Raw genomic sequence first — 19,384 nt, 5'->3', positions numbered from 1 at the left:
CAGGAGTGGTGCGACCTGCTGGACGACCTAATCGAGCAGGTGAGCCGCTCTCAAGGTGCAGGAGTGGTGCGAACTGCTGGACGACCTAATCAAGCAGGTGAGACGCTCACCAAGGTGCAGAAGTTCTGCGACCTGCTGGTGACTCTCACCAAGTTGCAGGAGTTCTGCGACCTACTGGAGACTCTTACCAAGGTGCAGAAGTGAGACGCTCACCAAGGTGCAGGAGTTCTCCGACCTGCTGGACGACCTGATCAAGCAGGTGAGACGCTCTCAAGGTGCAGGAGTGGTGCGAACTGCTGGACGACCTAATCGAGCCGGTGATACGCTCACCAAGGTGCAGGAGTCTTGCGAACTGTTCGAGGACCTGATCAAGCAGGTGAGGCACTCACCAAGTTGCAGGAGTTCCTCGAACTGCTGGAAAACCTGATCAAGCAGGTGAGACGCTAACCAAGGTGCAGAAGTTCTGCGACCTGCTGGTGACTCTCACCAAAGTGCAGGAGTTCTGCGACCTACTAGAGACTCTTACCAAGGTGCAGAAGTGAGACGCTCACCAAGGTGCAGGAGTTCTCCGACCTGCTGGACGACCTGATCAAGCAGGTGAGACGCTCTCAAGGTGCAGGAGTGGTGCGAACTGCTGGACGACCTAATCGAGCCGGTGATACGCTCACCAAGGTGCAGGAGTCTTGCGAACTGTTCGAGGACCTGATCAAGCAGGTGAGGCACTCACCAAGTTGCAGGAGTTCCTCGAACTGCTGGAAAACCTGATCAAGCAGGTGAGCCGCTAACCAAGGTGCAGAAGTTCTGCGACCTGCTGGTGACTCTCACCAAAGTGCAGGAGTTCTGCGACCTACTAGAGACTCTTACCAAGGTGCAGAAGTGAGACGCTCACCAAGGTGCAGGAGTTCTCCGACCTGCTGGACGACCTGATCAAGCAGGTGAGACGCTCTCAAGGTGCAGGAGTGGTGCGAACTGCTGGACGACCTAATCGAGCCGGTGTTACGCTCACCAAGGTGCAGGAGTCTTGCGAACTGTTCGAGGACCTGATCAAGCAGGTGAGGCACTCACCAAGTTGCAGGAGTTCCTTGAACTGCTGGAAAACCTGATCAAGCAGGTGAGACGCTCACCAAGGTGCAGAAGTTCTGCGACCTGCTGGTGACTCTCACCAAGTTGCAGGAGTTCTGCGACCTACTGGAGACTCTTACTAAGGTGCAGAAGTGAGACGCTCACCAAGGTGCAGAAGTTCTGCGAACTGCTGGAAAACCTGATCAAGCAGGTGAGACGCTCACCAAGGTGCAGGAGTTCTCCGACCTGCTGGACGACCTGATCAAGCAGGTGAGACGCTCTCAAGGTGCAGGAGTGGTGCGAACTGCTGGACGACCTAATCAAGCAGGTGAGACGCTCACCAAGGTGCAGAAGTTCTGCGACCTGCTGGTGACTCTCACCAAGTTGCAGGAGTTCTGCGACCTACTGGAGACTCTTACCAAGGTGCAGAAGTGAGACGCTCACCAAGGTGCAGGAGTTCTCCGACCTGCTGGACGACCTGATCAAGCAGGTGAGACGCTCTCAAGGTGCAGGAGTGGTGCGAACTGCTGGACGACCTAATCGAGCCGGTGATACGCTCACCAAGGTGCAGGAGTCTTGCGAACTGTTCGAGGACCTGATCAAGCAGGTGAGGCACTCACCAAGTTGCAGGAGTTCCTCGAAATGCTGGAAAACCTGATCAAGCAGGTGAGACGCTCACCAAGGTGCAGAAGTTCTGCGACCTGCTGGTGACTCTCACCAAGTTGCAGGAGTTCTGCGACCTACTGGAGACTCTTACTAAGGTGCAGAAGTGAGACGCTCACCAAGGTGCAGAAGTTCTCCGACCTGCTGGACGACCTGATCAAGCAGGTGAGACGCTCTCAAGGTGCAGGAGTGGTGCAAACTGCTGGACGACCTAATCGAGCCGGTGTTACGCTCACCAAGGTGCAGGAGTCTTGCGAACTGTTCCAGGACCTGATCAAGCAGGTGAGGCACTCACCAAGTTGCAGGAGTTCCTCGAACTGCTGGAAAACCTGATCAAGCAGGTGAGACGCTCACCAAGGTGCAGAAGTTCTGCGACCTGCTGGTGACTCTCACCAAGTTGCAGGAGTTCTGCGACTTACTGGAGACTCTTACTAAGGTGCAGAAGTGAGACGCTCACCAAGGTGCAGAAGTTCTCCGACCTGCTGGACGACCTGATCAAGCAGGTGAGACGCTCTCAAGGTGCAGGAGTGGTGCGACCTGCTGGACGACCTAATCGAGCAGGTGAGACGCTCTCAAGGTGCAGGAGTGGTGCGAACTGCTGGACGACCTAATCAAGCAGGTGAGACGCTCACCAAGGTGCAGAAGTTCTGCGACCTACTGGAGACTCTTACCAAGGTGCAGAAGTGAGACGCTCACCAAGGTGCAGGAGTTCTCCGACCTGCTGGACGACCTGATCAAGCAGGTGAGACGCTCTCAAGGTGCAGGAGTGGTGCGAACTGCTGGACGACCTAATCGAGCCGGTGATACGCTCACCAAGGTGCAGGAGTCTTGCGAACTGTTCGAGGACCTGATCAAACAGGTGAGGCACTCACCAAGTTGCAGGAGTTCCTCGAACTGCTGGAAAACCTGATCAAGCAGGTGAGACGCTCACCAAGGTGCAGAAGTTCTGCGACCTGCTGGTGACTCTCACCAAAGTGCAGGAGTTCTGCGACCTACTGGAGACTCTTACCAAGGTGCAGAAGTGAGACGCTCACCAAGGTGCAGGAGTTCTCCGACCTGCTGGACGACCTGATCAAGCAGGTGAGACGCTCTCAAGGTGCAGGAGTGGTGCGAACTGCTGGACGACTTATCGAGCCGGTGATACGCTCACCAAGGTGCAGGAGTCTTGCGAACTGTTCGAGGACCTGATCAAGCAGGTGAGACACTTACCACCCTGCAGGGATGCTGTGAACGGCTTAACGACCTTATCAAGCAAGTGAGACGTTCATCACGGTGCAGGTGTAGTGCGAACAGCTCGACGACCTGATCAAGCAGGTGACACGCTCACCAAGGTGCAGGAGTCTTGCGAACTGTTGGAAAACCTGATTAAGCAGGTGAGACGCTCACCAAGGTGCAGAAGTTCTGTGACCTGCTGGTCACTCTCACCAAGGTGCAGGAGTTCTGCGACCTACTGGAGACTTACCAAGGTGCAGAAGTGAGACGCTCACCAAGGTGCAGGAGTTCTGTGACCTGCTGGTCACTCTCACCAAGGTGCAGGAGTTCTGCGACCTACTGGAGACTCTTACCAAGGTGCAGAAGTGAGACGCTCACCAAGGTGCAGGAGTTCTCCGACCTGCTGGACGACCTGATCAAGCGGGTGAGACGCTCTCAAGGTGCAGGAGTGGTGCGAACTGCTGGACGACCTAATCGAGCCGGTGATTCGCTCACCAAGGTGCAGGAGTCTTGCGAACTGTTCGAGGACCTGATCAAGCAGGTGAGGCACTCACCAAGTTGCAGGAGTTCCTCGAACTGCTGGAAAACCTGATCAAGCAGGTGAGACGCTCACCAAGGTGCAGAAGTTCTGCGACCTGCTGGTGACTCTCACCAAGGTGCAGGAGTTCTGCGACCTACTGGAGACGCTCACCAAGGTGCAGGAGTTCTCCGACCTGCTGGACGACCTGATCAAGCAGGTGATTCGCTCACCAAGGTGCAGGAGTCTTGCGAACTGTTCGAGGACCTGATCAAGCAGGTGAGGCACTCACCAAGTTGCAGGAGTTCCTCGAACTGCTGGAAAACCTGATCAAGCAGGTGAGACGCTCATCAAGGTGCAGAAGTTCTGCGACCTGCTGGTGACTCTCACCAAGGTGCAGGAGTTCTGCGACCTACTGGAGACTCTTACCAAGGTGCAGAAGTGAGACGCTCACCAAGGTGCAGGAGTTCTCCGACCTGCTGGACGACCTGATCAAGCAGGTGAGACGCTCTCAAGGTGCAGGAGTGGTGCGAACTGCTGGACGACCTAATCGAGCCGGTGATACGCTCACCAAGGTGCAGGAGTCTTACGAACTGTTCGAGGACATGATCAAGCAGGTGAGACGCTCACCAAGGTGCAGAAATTCTGCGACCTGCTGGTGACTCTCACCAAGGTGCAGGAGTTCTGCGACCTACTGGAGACTCTCACCAAGGTGCAGGAGTTCTGCGACCTACTGGAGACTCTTACCAAGGTGCAGAAGTGAGACGCTCACCAAGGTGCAGGAGTTCTCCGACCTGCTGGACGACCTGATCAAGCAGGTGAGACGCTCTCAAGGTGCAGGAGTGGTGCGAACTGCTGGACGACCTAATCGAGCCGGTGATACGCTCACCAAGGTGCAGGAGTCTTGCGAACTGTTCGAGGACCTGATCAAGCAGGTGAGGCACTCACTAAGGTGCAGAAGTTCTCCGACCTGCTGGACGACCTGATCAAGCAGGTGAGACGCTCTCAAGGTGCAGGAGTGGTGCGACCTGCTGGACGACCTTATCGAGCAGGTGAGACGCTCTCAAGGTGCAGGAGTGGTGCGAACTGCTGGACGACCTAATCAAGCAGGTGAGACGCTCACCAAGGTGCAGAAGTTCTGCGACCTACTGGAGACTCTTACCAAGGTGCAGAAGTGAGACGCTCACCAAGGTGCAGGAGTTCTCCGACCTGCTGGACGACCTGATCAAGCAGGTGAGACGCTCTCAAGGTGCAGGAGTGGTGCGAACTGCTGGACGACCTAATCGAGCCGGTGATACGCTCACCAAGGTGCAGGAGTCTTGCGAACTGTTCGAGGACCTGATCAAACAGGTGAGGCACTCACCAAGGTGCAGGAGTCTTGCGAACTGTTGGAAAACCTGATTAAGCAGGTGAGACGCTCACCAAGGTGCAGAAGTTCTGTGACCTGCTGGTCACTCTCACCAAGGTGCAGGAGTTCTGCGACCTACTGGAGACTTACCAAGGTGCAGAAGTGAGACGCTCACCAAGGTGCAGGAGTTCTCCGACCTGCTGGACGACCTGATCAAGCAGGTGAGACGCTCTCAAGGTGCAGGAGTGGTGCGAACTGCTGGACGACCTAATCGAGCCGGTGATACGCTCACCAAGGTGCAGGAGTCTTGCGAACTGTTCGAGGACCTGATCAAGCAGGTGAGGCACTCACCAAGTTGCAGGAGTTCCTCGAACTGCTGGAAAACCTGATCAAGCAGGTGAGACGCTAACCAAGGTGCAGAAGTTCTGCGACCTACTGGAGACTCTTACCAAGGTGCAGAAGTGAGACGCTCACCAAGGTGCAGGAGTTCTCCGACCTGCTGGACGACCTGATCAAGCAGGTGAGACGCTCTCAAGGTGCAGGAGTGGTGCGAACTGCTGGACGACCTAATCGAGCCGGTGATACGCTCACCAAGGTGCAGGAGTCTTGCGAACTGTTCGAGGACCTGATCAAGCAGGTGAGGCACTCACCAAGTTGCAGGAGTTCCTCGAACTGCTGGAAAACCTGATCAAGCAGGTGAGACGCTCACTAAGGTGCAGAAGTTCTGCGACCTGCTGGTGACTCTCACCAAGGTGCAGGAGTTCTGCGACCTACTGGAGACTCTTACCAAGGTGCAGAAGTGAGACGCTCACTAAGGTGCAGGAGTTCTCCGACCTGCTGGATGACCCGATCAAGCAGGTGAGACGCTCTCAAGGTGCAGGAGTGGTGCGAACTGCTGGACGACCTAATCGAGCCGGTGATACGCTCACCAAGGTGCAGGAGTCTTGCGAACTGTTCGAGGACCTGATCAAACAGGTGAGGCACTCACCAAGTTGCAGGAGTTCCTCGAACTGCTGGAAAACCTGATCAAGCAGGTGAGACGCTCACCAAGGTGCAGAAGTTCTGCGACCTGCTGGTGACTCTCACCAAGGTGCAGGAGTTCTGCGACCTACTGGAGACTCTTACCAAGGTGCAGAAGTGAGACGCTCACCAAGGTGCAGGAGTTCTCCGACCTGCTGGACGACCTGATCAAGCAGGTGAGACGCTCTAAAGGTGCAGGAGTGGTGCGAACTGCTGGACGACCTAATCGAGCCGGTGATACGCTCACCAAGGTGCAGGAGTCTTGCGAACTGTTCGAGGACCTGATCAAGCAGGTGAGGCACTCACCAAGTTGCAGGAGTTCCTCGAACTGCTGGAAAACCTGATCAAGCAGGTGAGACGCTCACTAAGGTGCAGAAGTTCTGCGACCTGCTGGTGACTCTCACCAAGGTGCAGGAGTTCTGCGACCTACTGGAGACTCTTACCAAGGTGCAGAAGTGAGACGCTCACTAAGGTGCAGGAGTTCTCCGACCTGCTGGATGACCCGATCAAGCAGGTGAGACGCTCTCAAGGTGCAGGAGTGGTGCGAACTGCTGGACGACCTAATCGAGCCGGTGATACGCTCACCAAGGTGCAGGAGTCTTGCGAACTGTTCGAGGACCTGATCAAGCAGGTGAGGCACTCACCAAGTTGCAGGAGTTCCTCGAACTGCTGGAAAACCTGATCAAGCAGGTGAGACGCTCACCAAGGTGCAGAAGTTCTGCGACCTGCTGGTGACTCTTACCAAGGTGCAGAAGTGAGACGCTCACCAAGGTGCAGGAGTTCTCCGACCTGCTGGACGACCTGATCAAGCAGGTGAGACGCTCTAAAGGTGCAGGAGTGGTGCGAACTGCTGGACGACCTAATCGAGCCGGTGATACGCTCACCAAGGTGCAGGAGTCTTGCGAACTGTTCGAGGACCTGATCAAGCAGGTGAGACACTTACCACCCTGCAGGGATTCTGTGAACGGCTTAACGACCTTATCAAGCAAGTGAGACGTTCATCACGGTGCAGGTGTAGTGCGAACAGCTCGACGACCTGATCAAGCAGGTGACACGCTCACCAAGGTGCAGGAGTCTTGCGAACTGTTCGAGGACCTGATCAAGCAGGTGAGGCACTCACCAAGTTGCAGGAGTTCCTCGAACTGCTGGAAAACCTGATCAAGCAGGTGAGACGCTCACCAAGGTGCAGAAGTTCTGCGACCTGCTGGTGACTCTCACCAAGGTGCAGGAGTTCTGCGACCTACTGGAGACTCTTACCAAGGTGCAGAAGTGAGACGCTCACCAAGGTGCAGGAGTTCTCCGACCTGCTGGACGACCTGATCAAGCAGGTGAGACGCTCTCAAGGTGCAGGAGTGGTGCGAACTGCTGGACGACCTAATCGAGCCGGTGATACGCTCACCAAGGTGCAGGAGTCTTGCGAACTGTTCGAGGACCTGATCAAGCAGGTGAGACACTTACCACCCTGCAGGGATTCTGTGAACGGCTTAACGACCTTATCAAGCAAGTGAGACGTTCACCACGGTGCAGGTGTAGTGCGAACAGCTCGACGACCTGATCAAGCAGGTGACACGCTCACCAAGGTGCAGGAGTCTTGCGAACTGCTGGAAAACCTGATTAAGCAGTTGAGACGCTCACCAAGGTGCAGGAGTTCTCCGACCTGCTGGACGACCTGATCAAGCAGGTGAGACGCTACCAAGGTGCAGGAGTGGTGCGAACTGCTGGACGACCTAATCGAGCCGGTGATACGCTCACCAAGGTGCAGGAGTCTTGCGAACTGTTCGAGGACCTGATCAAGCAGGTGAGGCACTCACCAAGTTGCAGGAGTTCCTCGAACTGCTGGAAAACCTGATCAAGCAGGTGAGACGCTCACCAAGGTGCAGAAGTTCTGCGACCTGCTGGTGACTCTCACCAAGGTGCAGGAGTTCTGCGACCTACTGGAGACTCTTACCAAGGTGCAGAAGTGAGACGCTCACCAAGGTGCAGGAGTTCTCCGACCTGCTGGACGACCTGATCAAGCAGGTGAGACGCTCTCAAGGTGCAGGAGTGGTGCGAACTGCTGGACGACCTAATCGAGCCGGTGATACGCTCACCAAGGTGCAGGAGTCTTGCGCACTGTTCGAGGACCTGATCAAGCAGGTGAGGCACTCACCAAGTTGCAGGAGTTCCTCGAACTGCTGGAAAACCTGATCAAGCAGGTGAGACGCTCACCAAGGTGCAGAAGTTCTGCGACCTGCTGGTGACTCTCACCAAGGTGCAGGAGTTCTGCGACCTACTGGAGACTCTTACCAAGGTGCAGAAGTGAGACGCTCACCAAGGTGCAGGAGTTCTCCGACCTGCTGGACGACCTAATCGAGCCGGTGATACGCTCACCAAGGTGCAGGAGTCTTGCGAACTGTTCGAGGAACTGATCAAGCAGGTGAGGCACTCACCAAGTTGCAGGAGTTCCTCGAACTGCTGGAAAACCTGATCAAGCAGGTGAGACGCTCACCAAGGTGCAGAAGTTCTGCGACCTGCTGGTGACTCTCACCAAGGTGCAGGAGTGGTGCGAACTGCTGGACGACCTAATCGAGCCGGTGATACGCTCACCAAGGTGCAGGAGTCTTGCGCACTGTTCGAGGACCTGATCAAGCAGGTGAGGCACTCACCAAGTTGCAGGAGTTCCTCGAACTGCTGGAAAACCTGATCAAGCAGGTGAGACGCTCACCAAGGTGCAGAAGTTCTGCGACCTGCTGGTGACTCTCACCAAGGTGCAGGAGTTCTGCGACCTACTGGAGACTATTACCAAGGTGCAGAAGTGAGACGCTCACCAAGGTGCAGGAGTTCTCCGACCTGCTGGACGACCTGATCAAGCAGGTGAGACGCTCTCAAGGTGCAGGAGTGGTGCGAACTGCTGGACGACCTAATCGAGTCGGTGATACACTCACCGAGGTGCAGGAGTTCTGCGAACTGCTGGAGATTCTCACCAAGGTACAGGAGTTCTCCGACCTGCTGGACGACCTGATCAAGAAGGTGAGACGCTCCCAAGGTGCAGGAGTGGTGCGAACTGCTGGACGACCTGATCAATAGGTGAGACGCTCACCAAGGTGCAGGAGTTCTGAGAATTGCTTGACGAACTGGTCATATGTCTTTTGCAGGGAGTTCATAATCCACGGTTCTGAGCCGCTTGTTTCTAGCGGCTCCCAGCTACTCGTTTGATCGATGGGTCGCCAATCCAGCACTTTTGAACCCCAACGTCCAACGTAGCGTGATGTTATATAGCTTTTAGCTTCCTAGCAGGCTCGATAAATGGACTATCCAACAGAAAAAGATTTTTCCAATTTAAATTCTCTTTTGCTCTTATCTAAACTCCTTAAATTGTCTTTCAGGTGACAAGTCTTCTCTCCACACTGGTGACTTCAACATTCGTTATCGAGAAGCAACCGCCCCAGGTCATGAAGACTAACACACGGTAAGTTTCGAAATAAGTGACTGATGAACTAAGAACTGAATGATTTACTGTATCAGTAATCGGAATCGTTAGTGCAATTTTATGGGATTTCATGACATGATTAGGAAATGCTATTAATTTCAACTAGGTTTGATAAGGTCTGATTCTATAATTTTAAAGGATCCGTATTATAAATTTTTTGTTTGTTTGTCCTTACTTCTCACCCTAACTAAGCAACCAATAACTTGATAAGTGGCATAGACTCATAAGAGTTAGTTGAAAGGACGGAGAGTAACATAGGTTTTTTTTATCCCAGGAAAACAAATGGTTCCCATGGGATTTGTAGAAAACCGTAATAAATGTGGACGAGGGAATCGGGCAACAGAATTGTGCGAAAGAGATAGCAAAACATTGGCTGCCATTTTTAAATGTATTCCTTAAAGTTTTTTTTTACGCACTCAAAACATTTCAAGGTCAAATGTTTGTATGAAAATGGGCAAACTGCGAAATGACTAAAAGTTTACGTGTCAATTACAGTTTCACGGCTACGGTCCGCTTGCTGGTGGGTGGTCAACTCAACGTTCATATGACTCCACCTAGAGTTACGGTAAGTGAATTTTAATTGAAATCTAGGTAAAAATCGTTGGAGCAGTGTGGTGTGTGTAATTTTAATGTTTAAAATTGTTAAAATGACTAACGACAGTTTTGCAAATACACGCACGATATTCGACACTTATAAAATTTACATAAAACCTATGTAAAAATGTTTTATGTACCATATTGTCGCCAAATTTTATACGTTGTTTTTAATACTTTTCTTTTTTTATGTACTTTTGTGGTGTGCAATAAAAGTATATTCATTCATTCATTCATTCAAGCCAAATAAATTTGATTGTTTGATTGAATGATTGTTTGTTTGTTTTTAAAATATTTTCATTTATTAAATAATTGTATTACAGTTCATATCCTAGTGACTAGCCTAGGTTGAAAAAATAAATAATATATTACTTACAGTTTAGCAGGTTACAAACACCTTTTTAAAACTTTACAGCATATAAACTAAACATTTTTAACAAATTATTGAGCCACATAACGGATTATAATAAATTGTTTTACGTAGAACTTAGTACAGACGTACGTTTATTAATAAAATGAAATGCATTTAATTGTTAAAGATATTAATCCTATATTTATAAATTAAACGAGGGTAGAACTCGGAACTATGCAACAGATTGATTGATTGAAGGCCATTGTGTCTTGTCGAAAGTACCAGGGTAACATAATTCAGGAAGAGATGAACTTGGCACAGGTGGTAATAATATCGGAGCAACAAGCCCAGTTGCTGCTGAAGAGTGACACTCAAAGTGGGCGCGGCAAGCAGCCGGTGGAGTGTGGTGACATCCTCAACAACAGCGGCTGTATGGAGTACCAGCCCACCAACCGACAACTCAGCGTCAGTTTCAGGTGAGTAACTTTCGTATGGAGCTTAGCAGCAAAGGTTAAAGAAGAACGGAATGTGATACTTACTAACCGACTTCAATTGGGTCGTTCTTCAGAATCGTTGTGATTTCAAACCGGATGCAACGGAAAAAACGACAGGTAGGAGACACATATACAAAAATGTGTAGGATGAAGCCTAGCCTTTTCCTATTTAAGTTACCAAGGAAACCTAATAATATCTAGACAAAGAAACAAACACATAAATGCTAAATGCAAGGCGTAAACCTCCCTTTGCATGGGCTAGATGGAAGACAAGCTATTCGGCAAATAACTTTTTATCTCGTGCGTGCAATGCTTTCAACAACAAATATTGTGAGACTTACATTTTTCATGTCCAAATTGGCACTATTAGGAAATTTATTATGACAAAATAAGTACTATAGCTTTGAAGTTTTTGTTTTTCGGTTTTGTTTTAATTAAATTATTATTATTTTTTCTTTTTTTGTATAATAATTGCTTGCTAGTTACTTATTCCTAAGCAATTGTGGTTGATGTTATCGTATTATATGTATAACCAAGTTGTGGAAACTTCATTGGTTTATGTGATACAAAAATACGGCATTATTTTATGTGTAATAATACTGTTTGTTTCCCTTGAAAAGCTAATAAATAAATAAATTAATAAAATGTATAGGACAGAGTGAGATAGAAAACATTATACATTTTTTTACCTATTCTAGTTACCATGGAAACTAAATAATAAACCTTACATTTATCCCAATAGTTCTGATACTCTACATCCACCTCAATCTCTCGTAGGCTACTTTTCAGAAGTTACACTTGAATGAATGCACAGGATTTTTTTATTTTATTTATAGACGATGGTGTTCCACTTACAAGAAGGGCCATCCGCTAGGTCCGACGATTATTAAAAAAAAAATATATATATATTTTTTTTTTATTTATAGACGATTGTTTTCCACTTACAAGAAGGGCCATCCGCTAGGTCCGACAAATATTAAAAAAAAATTATATATATTAAAATAAACATGTTGTCAACAGAAACATGCAACTGCGTAAAATCAAGCGCGCCGAAAAGAAAGGAACGGAGAGTGTGATGGATGAGAAACTCACTCTCTTGTTCCAGTCGGAGTTTAATGTCGGCGGCGGCGAGCTGGTGTTCCAGGTATTCATTTATTTAATTGCAAGCTTCTGCCCGCGACTTCGTCTGCGTGGACTTCAGAATTGGGTCTAAAGCTTCGCTCGTTAACAATTTTTAATTCTACCACGGGAACATTTGGGGGAATAATCAAAAGAAATATTTTTATTTTTCCATACAAACTAATTAAGTATTCCCATTTTCCAAGTATATATTTTTCGTTGGTTCAGAAAAATAAAAACAATTCAAATTCAAAACTTCTTTATTCATGTAGGCCTATCACAGGCACTTATGAAGCGTTCATACATATATGTTTACATAATTGTAAGGGGATGGTGATAACTTCGTTTGCTAATTTAGACCTAAAGCTACGAGGGTTCCAAACGCGCCCTGGTCTAAGAAGAGCCCATAACAAACTTAGCCAGTTAATTTTTTTTTTTTTTTGTTATCACCATCTCACAGTAAATTTTTATTTCGCTATGAAGTTAGAGCAATTCACACCCAAGCTTTTTTATCGTTTAAATAATCCTTAACGTTATAATAGGATTTTTCTAAAAGGTTGATGAAGCTATTTTTATACCATTAATGGAAGAGCCACTACACACAGACAGACTTTACGTTTCAAAAGTGCTTAATAATTAGGCCTACTTGAAATAAATTAATTTTGAATTTTATATTCCGATTTTTTTTTTGTTTTAATACTTTTCAAAGTAGAATTCTTGAAGCAAAAAAATTTTTTTTTTTAATTTCTCTAGGTGTGGACCCTGTCTCTACCCGTGGTGGTGATAGTTCACGGCAACCAGGAGCCCCACGGCTGGGCGACAGTAACCTGGGATAACGCTTTCAGCCCCCCGGGAAGAGTCCCATTCGCCGTCCCAGATAAGGTAATTTTTTTTTGAACTATTACTTTTTTTTTTTGTTTTAATTTTTTTTTTATATAAAAGCGTATACTCAATCCCACAAATGACGTCTGCACCTTTCGCAGACGATATGCAGATGACACTAATCAATGACCATTTCTTGTAAGTGGACTGTTTATGTCCACTTTTTGTTTGTAAAGACTAATATGTTGTCTTACAAATACTATATTGTTATAAATATATTGTGAAGCTACAGTAAGTATGCCTATTTCTTTAAACTTCTCACGGAGGGATTCGCGTGATTTAAGTATTATTGACCGTACAGCTCTTTTCTGCAATATAAATATAGTATCGAAATTATTTTTATTTCATTACTGAATTCAAATTATTACGAGTATATCCAAATTAAATTTCATTATTGCAATTCGTTTAAATATTAAAATATATCAATTTAGAACAAAAAAAAACAAAATATTAGAATTTGTCAACTTAAAACATAAGAATAATTTCGATTTACAATAATTATAGAATTAGGATTTAATGTCACACTATTATTAACAATTGTTAATTGATAATTAAGATAACATGTAATTGAGGTTATGTGCGTTTTGAGCAATCAAAACATCACTTGCTTGAACGGTGTAGGAAAACATCGTGAGGAAACCGGCATTACTAAAAATTCTCCATAATGTTCTCAGAGGTGTGTGAAGTCCAACCAACCCCGTCTTATTGTGGGAGGAGACCCGTGCCCTGTAGTTGGCCGGTAACATATTGGTATGACGATGACACCGTGGTCATAAGCATGTTTACAAGACATACTCATGTCCGTTTAAACTAAACGTTGAATGCGCCCGAATAGAATGCTTAGTGATCAATCACTAGATTGGGACTTTATAGGCTGATGGTGATGATGAATAAGCTAAAAATCCTCTTGCATCTCCTAGGTGACCTGGGGCCAGTTGGCTGAGACATTGAGGATCAAGTTCTGTTCAGCCACCGGCGGTGATCTCTCCGAGGACAATCTTCGCTTTTTGGGCGAGAAAATATTTAGGTAAGCATATATTTCTCGCAATAATCTCAACATTCAGAGAGCATGCAGTGGCGTGCACTTCATACATGTACAAAAGCACTGCCTATCCTAAAATTTTTTTGTATGACTCATAAATGCGATGGATTTTTCCATTTTGTGGCATCCATGTAGCGATAAGGCCACCAAATTGTACTCTCTTGCTCTGTATTTATATCTCTGTAACTACTTTTTTTTCATTCATTCATTCATCTTCCTTCTTATACATATCCCGGTAAAAAACCCCGTGCACGCAACTGCGAACGTGCAGTGTAATGTATAACGTGTAACCGAATAACGTAATACTGTTGAAGGATGCATAAATATATTTCATAAGGAATCACCATGTAGAAATAATAAAACAAAAGAAGCATATTCTTTTTTCCATACAAACTAATAACTAAACACTTCCTAGCATATATATTTTAGAATTAACAACTTTTGTTAAGTCTAACCCAGATCTCTTTAGGCAGGTTTATTTATTTACTGATTTATTTCCAAGGTGCACTCGAAACAAAGACAGATTATTTATTTATTTACTGATTTATTTCCAAGGTGCACTCGAAACAAAGACAGATTACTGTTCAATAAGTGCCCTAGATCAGCCGTATTCAGATCAGATGTATTTGAAAAACTAGTGCGATGTGTGTAGAAATATTTAATGCAATTTCAAAATCTTTAGCTGTATACCGCATCAAAAATTTAAAAATACATTGAAAAAATTGCGATTGATCAATGTATTTTATTCGATTGATGAATTTCTGCAATTTAAGCCTCAGAACTAGAGTCAAAGTCAAAAATTTCTTTATTCAAGTGGCAATAGGTGGCACTTTTTATTTATAAAATCACGTCATAATAAATTCAATATGCCGTATCCCAAAAAGAAATAGCCCAACGAATAATGAAATAAAGTCTTTGTTCAAGAACAAACCTCCCCATCAACCCGATGGAGCTAAACGGTATGACGGTCAGCTGGACGCAGTTTTGCAAGGACGCCCTTCCGGAGCGCAACTTCACTTTCTGGGAATGGTTCTACATGGTTGTCAAGGTCACCAGGGACTATCTGAGGACGCTATGGTGCGACCGGTGAGTTATACACGCACAGACATCCCGCACAAACCTTTATTACCCCTAACTCACAAATAAATATTCCAAAAACATGTTTATTCTACAAAACGGTTTCTTTTTTGAAAATTACCTCTATCTTTATTAAATACTTTTGCCCTTAAAGTATGTACTTTAAAATAATCTTCGAAATACCCTAGCTATAAATATAAATAAGTGCACAATTAAAACTGTGTCAAAAATCCTTTACTAGCTCCTTCTTAAAACATCTTCCAGCCTATCTTAAATAATTTTTCTCATGTCGGAAGAACCCCATACCCCATACAACCCCATCACAGAACGGTCTTCCCAAAACCCCTTACGATTCACTTTCTGGAAGTGGTTCTACATGGTGATCAAGGTCACCAGGGACTATCTGAGGACGCTGTGGTGCGACCGGTGAGTTATACACGCACAGACATCCCGCACAAACCTTTATAACTCACAAATAATGTTATATGTTTATGTTGTGGTATACAAATAAAGAGTTTAATAATAATAATAATAAAATAATTATTCCAATAACACGTTTATTCTTGAAAACCTTGAAACTTTAGTTCATGAAAATTACCTCTACCTTTACCCAAATACTTTGTCCAATTCTCAAAATTACCCTTAAAGTATAATCTTTTAAATAATCTTCGAAATACTCTAGCTATAAATATAAATAACTTCACAGTTTAAACTGTTTCAAAAAAACCTTACTAGCTCCTTCTTAAAACATCTTCCAGCCTATCTTGAATAAATTCTCTCACGTTGTAAAAACCGCGCACCGGTCTCCCCAGAACCCCTTTCACTTTCAGACCGTCAGTTATGAAGTACTAAAAAAAAAGAAAAAAACATTATTTGTCTTCAGCCTCATAATGGGCTTCATCCAGAAGAAGCAAGCCGAAGAAATGCTCGGCAAATGTCCTCCAGGAACTTTCCTACTGCGCTTTTCTGACTCCGAACTTGGCGGTATCACCATCGCTTGGACTGGTGGTAAGTTATTATTTATTTATTGATTGATTGATTCATTCATTCATTACAACATTCATACAATCATTCATTCAGTCATTCAGTCATTCTTTCTTTCATTCATTCATTCATTCTTTCATTCAATCATTCATTCATAAGACACACCAGCAATTAATTGTACCTACATTAATAAAAAAAAAATACGTATTAGAATTACAAATTCTGTCTAGTGCCATAACAATAATTAATTTTAGGTGTGGTGTATACAGCATTATCTTTGTTATCTCCGGTCACATTATTAAAAAAAAACCTAAAATAAGTAAGTTGAATTCTAACTAATAGTCCCATAGAATAGATTTGTTTTATAGTACAATAATAACAATAATAATAAATAAAGCTAATGCAGATGTAAAAAAAAAAAAAGAATTATCTTAAAACCTAAAATTATTATTCTCGCACTGGTGCACGCAAGACCAATACTTAAAGAACTTAGAAGAGAAAATAATAAATTAAAAGACCAAATCTTATGGTAGCCTAGTGGGTATTTATCGTCTACCCTTTCGCTCAGCTATTTAACGTCACTTGTTTTCACGGTGTTGGATTGTGGATATACGAAGGCGTTACTCAGCGGAAATCCATAATATATTATGAAAATTAAGCTTAATTTGCTATACTCCGCGAACAGCAGGTGGTAGGTGCGGAGGTGGGAGGGGCTTTGATTGATAATGAATGGTAGGGGGGGTAGGGCTACGAAAGGTATAAAAGGCGACACATTCGGCAAATTTTTCACTTAACAATTATTCATTGTAAAGTCAACATCTCACGAGGACAATGCTCCGGTTTCGTAGCGAAACGTGCGAAGAGGGTGACTTGGCGGGGATCTGTTTGGTGTGGAGTATACGGATTGAAGAAATTATAAATAACACCATACAGATTCTCCTGCTGTTCGCGGAGTATAGCAAATTAAGCTTAATTTTCATAATATTTTCATAATGTTTTCACGGTGGTGAAGGGAAACATCGTGAGGTAACCTTGCATACCTGAGAGTTCTCCATAATGTTCTTAAAGGCGTGTGAAGTCTACCAAACCACACTGGGCCAGCGTTGCGGCCTTTAACGCTTCTAATTGTGGCAGGAGACCCCATACTCTCATGCATAAATAAAAATACAACGACAATACACACATCGCCATCTTACCCCAAAGTAAGCTTAGCTTGTGTTATGGGTACTAAGATGACTGATGGATATATTTTTATGAATCATTTACAGATGAAAACTAGGACACTGAAAAAAAAAATGTTTATATCACTAACGTTTTCCAGTTGTTGGAATCTAACCCACAGCCTTGGACTCAAGCAGGGTCGCTGCCCACAGCGCCAATCGACCGCCAAATTTTATTTAACCTTCTCCCACAGCTCTCCGAGCAGTGTATATAACACGCAAGTGTATATAATAATCAAATAATAAACGGGGGTAAACTTCTAATATTCCCTAGTGCCGTGCTTGGACAGTTGGCGGGGTGCACACGTTAATTTTACCTCTTATAAACAAATGAAAATCTCTCCGTGCAAATGAAATAGGTATACTTACTGTAGCTTCGCAATATATTTATAACAATTTAATCTTGTAAAACAAAATATTAATCTATATAAAAAAAAAAATTAGCGATATCAGCATATAGTCTTAGGAGAGTACAGAAAACCTTTGTGGGACTGAGTATATGCTTTTATAACATACTACCGAAAGTAATATTAGATTTACCATTACATAAGTTAAAAGAATGTATAAAAACACATTTAATACATCGAGGTTACTATACCATTGATGAATTTCTTAATGACAAGTTTGCCTGGAAGCGAGCCACTCCGCTTTTATCTCTCACAAGATAGAACAAAGATTGTTAAATTGTAAAACGAATGTTACAGTAAATTTATAAAGTGGGTAAATAATTAAACTTTTGTTAACTATAAAATGTTCATGACATTGAGTTGGTGGGTATTTTGATATAAATATGACTGCATTATCGATTATGGAGGGTAGAGGTAAGGAGAGTCATCTTATATGGGAGAAAAGTTGAAAAAGTGTCCAGTTGTTGCGCTAAATAACAGTTCAAAAATCCTCCACAATGGCGCTGGTGGATGCACAGGGTATGGTATGAATGTAGCAATCGTAGATGAATTGAAGTATGCCGAGTTAAAAAATTTAATGTCATTATCGACTAAAGTAGTTAATTATTGAGAATTTCAACAACTTACGTTGTACAAAATATTGTGGTAAATATAACCTTACAGATTTATTATAACCAAACGTGCGTTAAGAGTGATTTTATTTCGTAAACAGTAAATAGTACGGTATTTATATTTGGCGCTTCTTTTAAGAGTTACCCTGATGCAAATGTGGCGCCATCCTAATTTAATACATTTTGACGACACTTTTTCATATACACAGATGACTCTCCTTACCTCTACCCTCCATAATTATCGATGCAACGCAGTCCTTCATGGACTCGAACGATGCAAAGATACCTCCCGTTGTCTTAGTCGTTTAACACAATGTTGGAAAAGAGCAACTGCTGAGTTTCTTGCCGGCGTCTTCTCGGTGGAATCTGCCTTCCGAACCGGTGATAGAGTCACTACAAACAGACAGACTTGACGTTTCAAAAGTGCTTATATTAAGCCTACTTGAAATAAATTAATTTTGAATGGTATACAAATGGTATATACCCTAAGAATATACCATTTGTCTCCTGCTGCATGCTGAGGAGATATGAAGGGCTAACTTGTAGTGTCATAAAAAAAATGTTTTCCAGAGGGCAACGAAGTGTTCAGCCTCCAGCCATTCACCTCCAGAGACCTGATGCTCCGCTCGTTGGCAGACAGGATCCTGGATCTAACACAGCTACAGTTTCTTTACCCCAACATAGCGAAGGACGAGGTCTTCTCTAAATATTACACAAAGCCAGGTGAGGATGATAAATCAAGAAAAATAACCTACGTTAACCATTTGTTGAAAGTTTGGACTAAGGCTGACAATGTTATGATATTAAAATATTTCGTACTTCACTTTATTTACATGCACGTATATTAAGTGTGATAATTATTTTCTTTTACTTATTAGTTTTTTTTTCATTATTATTATTAATTGGATATAAATTATATAAAATCCACGAGTAAAGACACTCGTTTTTGTATAATCATTTAGTTTAAAATCATTTAAATTTTTTAATGTGCTATTAAATTGATTTGAGTGTTTACCAGTCACAAATAATTGTTGTTACATCAAAACATGTACAAAAAATGTACATGTGTTTTAGCAAATAAAGTAATTCTATTCAAATTCTATTGATTTCTATTCTATTCATTTATATTCTATTATATTCTATTCTATTCCATTATTTTCTATTCTATTCTATTAATGGCCGTGATTAACAATGGTTAACATGACGAATAACGTTATTAACGATCGAGATAATCGATAATTAAAAAAATATCTTAAACCAGAGAAATAGGGTTGTGATTATAGTCGTAAAAATGTAATAGGCCCGTTTTGA

The 19,384-nt window shown here is 44.3% G+C and overlaps 1 protein-coding gene across 8 annotated transcripts in view; it reads left to right on the top strand.

The window, feature by feature from the left end:
• Nucleotides 1-19,384, top strand: part of LOC120635867 (signal transducer and activator of transcription 5B) — a 47,854-nt gene that overhangs the window by 14,160 nt on the left and 14,310 nt on the right. For 5 of the 8 annotated variants that reach the window (XM_039907062.1, XM_039907061.1, XM_039907065.1 and 2 more), the window contains exons 11-19: nt 9,188-9,270; nt 9,787-9,856; nt 10,559-10,713; nt 11,752-11,875; nt 12,604-12,732; nt 13,653-13,759; nt 14,687-14,860; nt 15,735-15,859; nt 18,644-18,796. In XM_039907062.1, the coding sequence (XP_039762996.1) occupies nt 9,188-9,270; nt 9,787-9,856; nt 10,559-10,713; nt 11,752-11,875; nt 12,604-12,732; nt 13,653-13,759; nt 14,687-14,860; nt 15,735-15,859; nt 18,644-18,796 (1,120 nt within the window). The remainder of the gene's footprint in view (nt 1-9,187; nt 9,271-9,786; nt 9,857-10,558; nt 10,714-11,751; nt 11,876-12,603; nt 12,733-13,652; nt 13,760-14,686; nt 14,861-15,734; nt 15,860-18,643; nt 18,797-19,384) is intronic. The other 3 variants (XM_039907063.1, XM_039907067.1, XM_039907069.1) reach the window with 1 other exon arrangement.

This window comes from Pararge aegeria, chromosome 27, assembly GCF_905163445.1.
Source record: "Pararge aegeria chromosome 27, ilParAegt1.1, whole genome shotgun sequence".
Taxonomy (NCBI): domain Eukaryota; kingdom Metazoa; phylum Arthropoda; class Insecta; order Lepidoptera; family Nymphalidae; genus Pararge; species Pararge aegeria.
The sequence above is the reverse complement of the archived record's forward strand: the minus strand, read 5'-3'. Positions and strand labels throughout refer to the sequence as shown.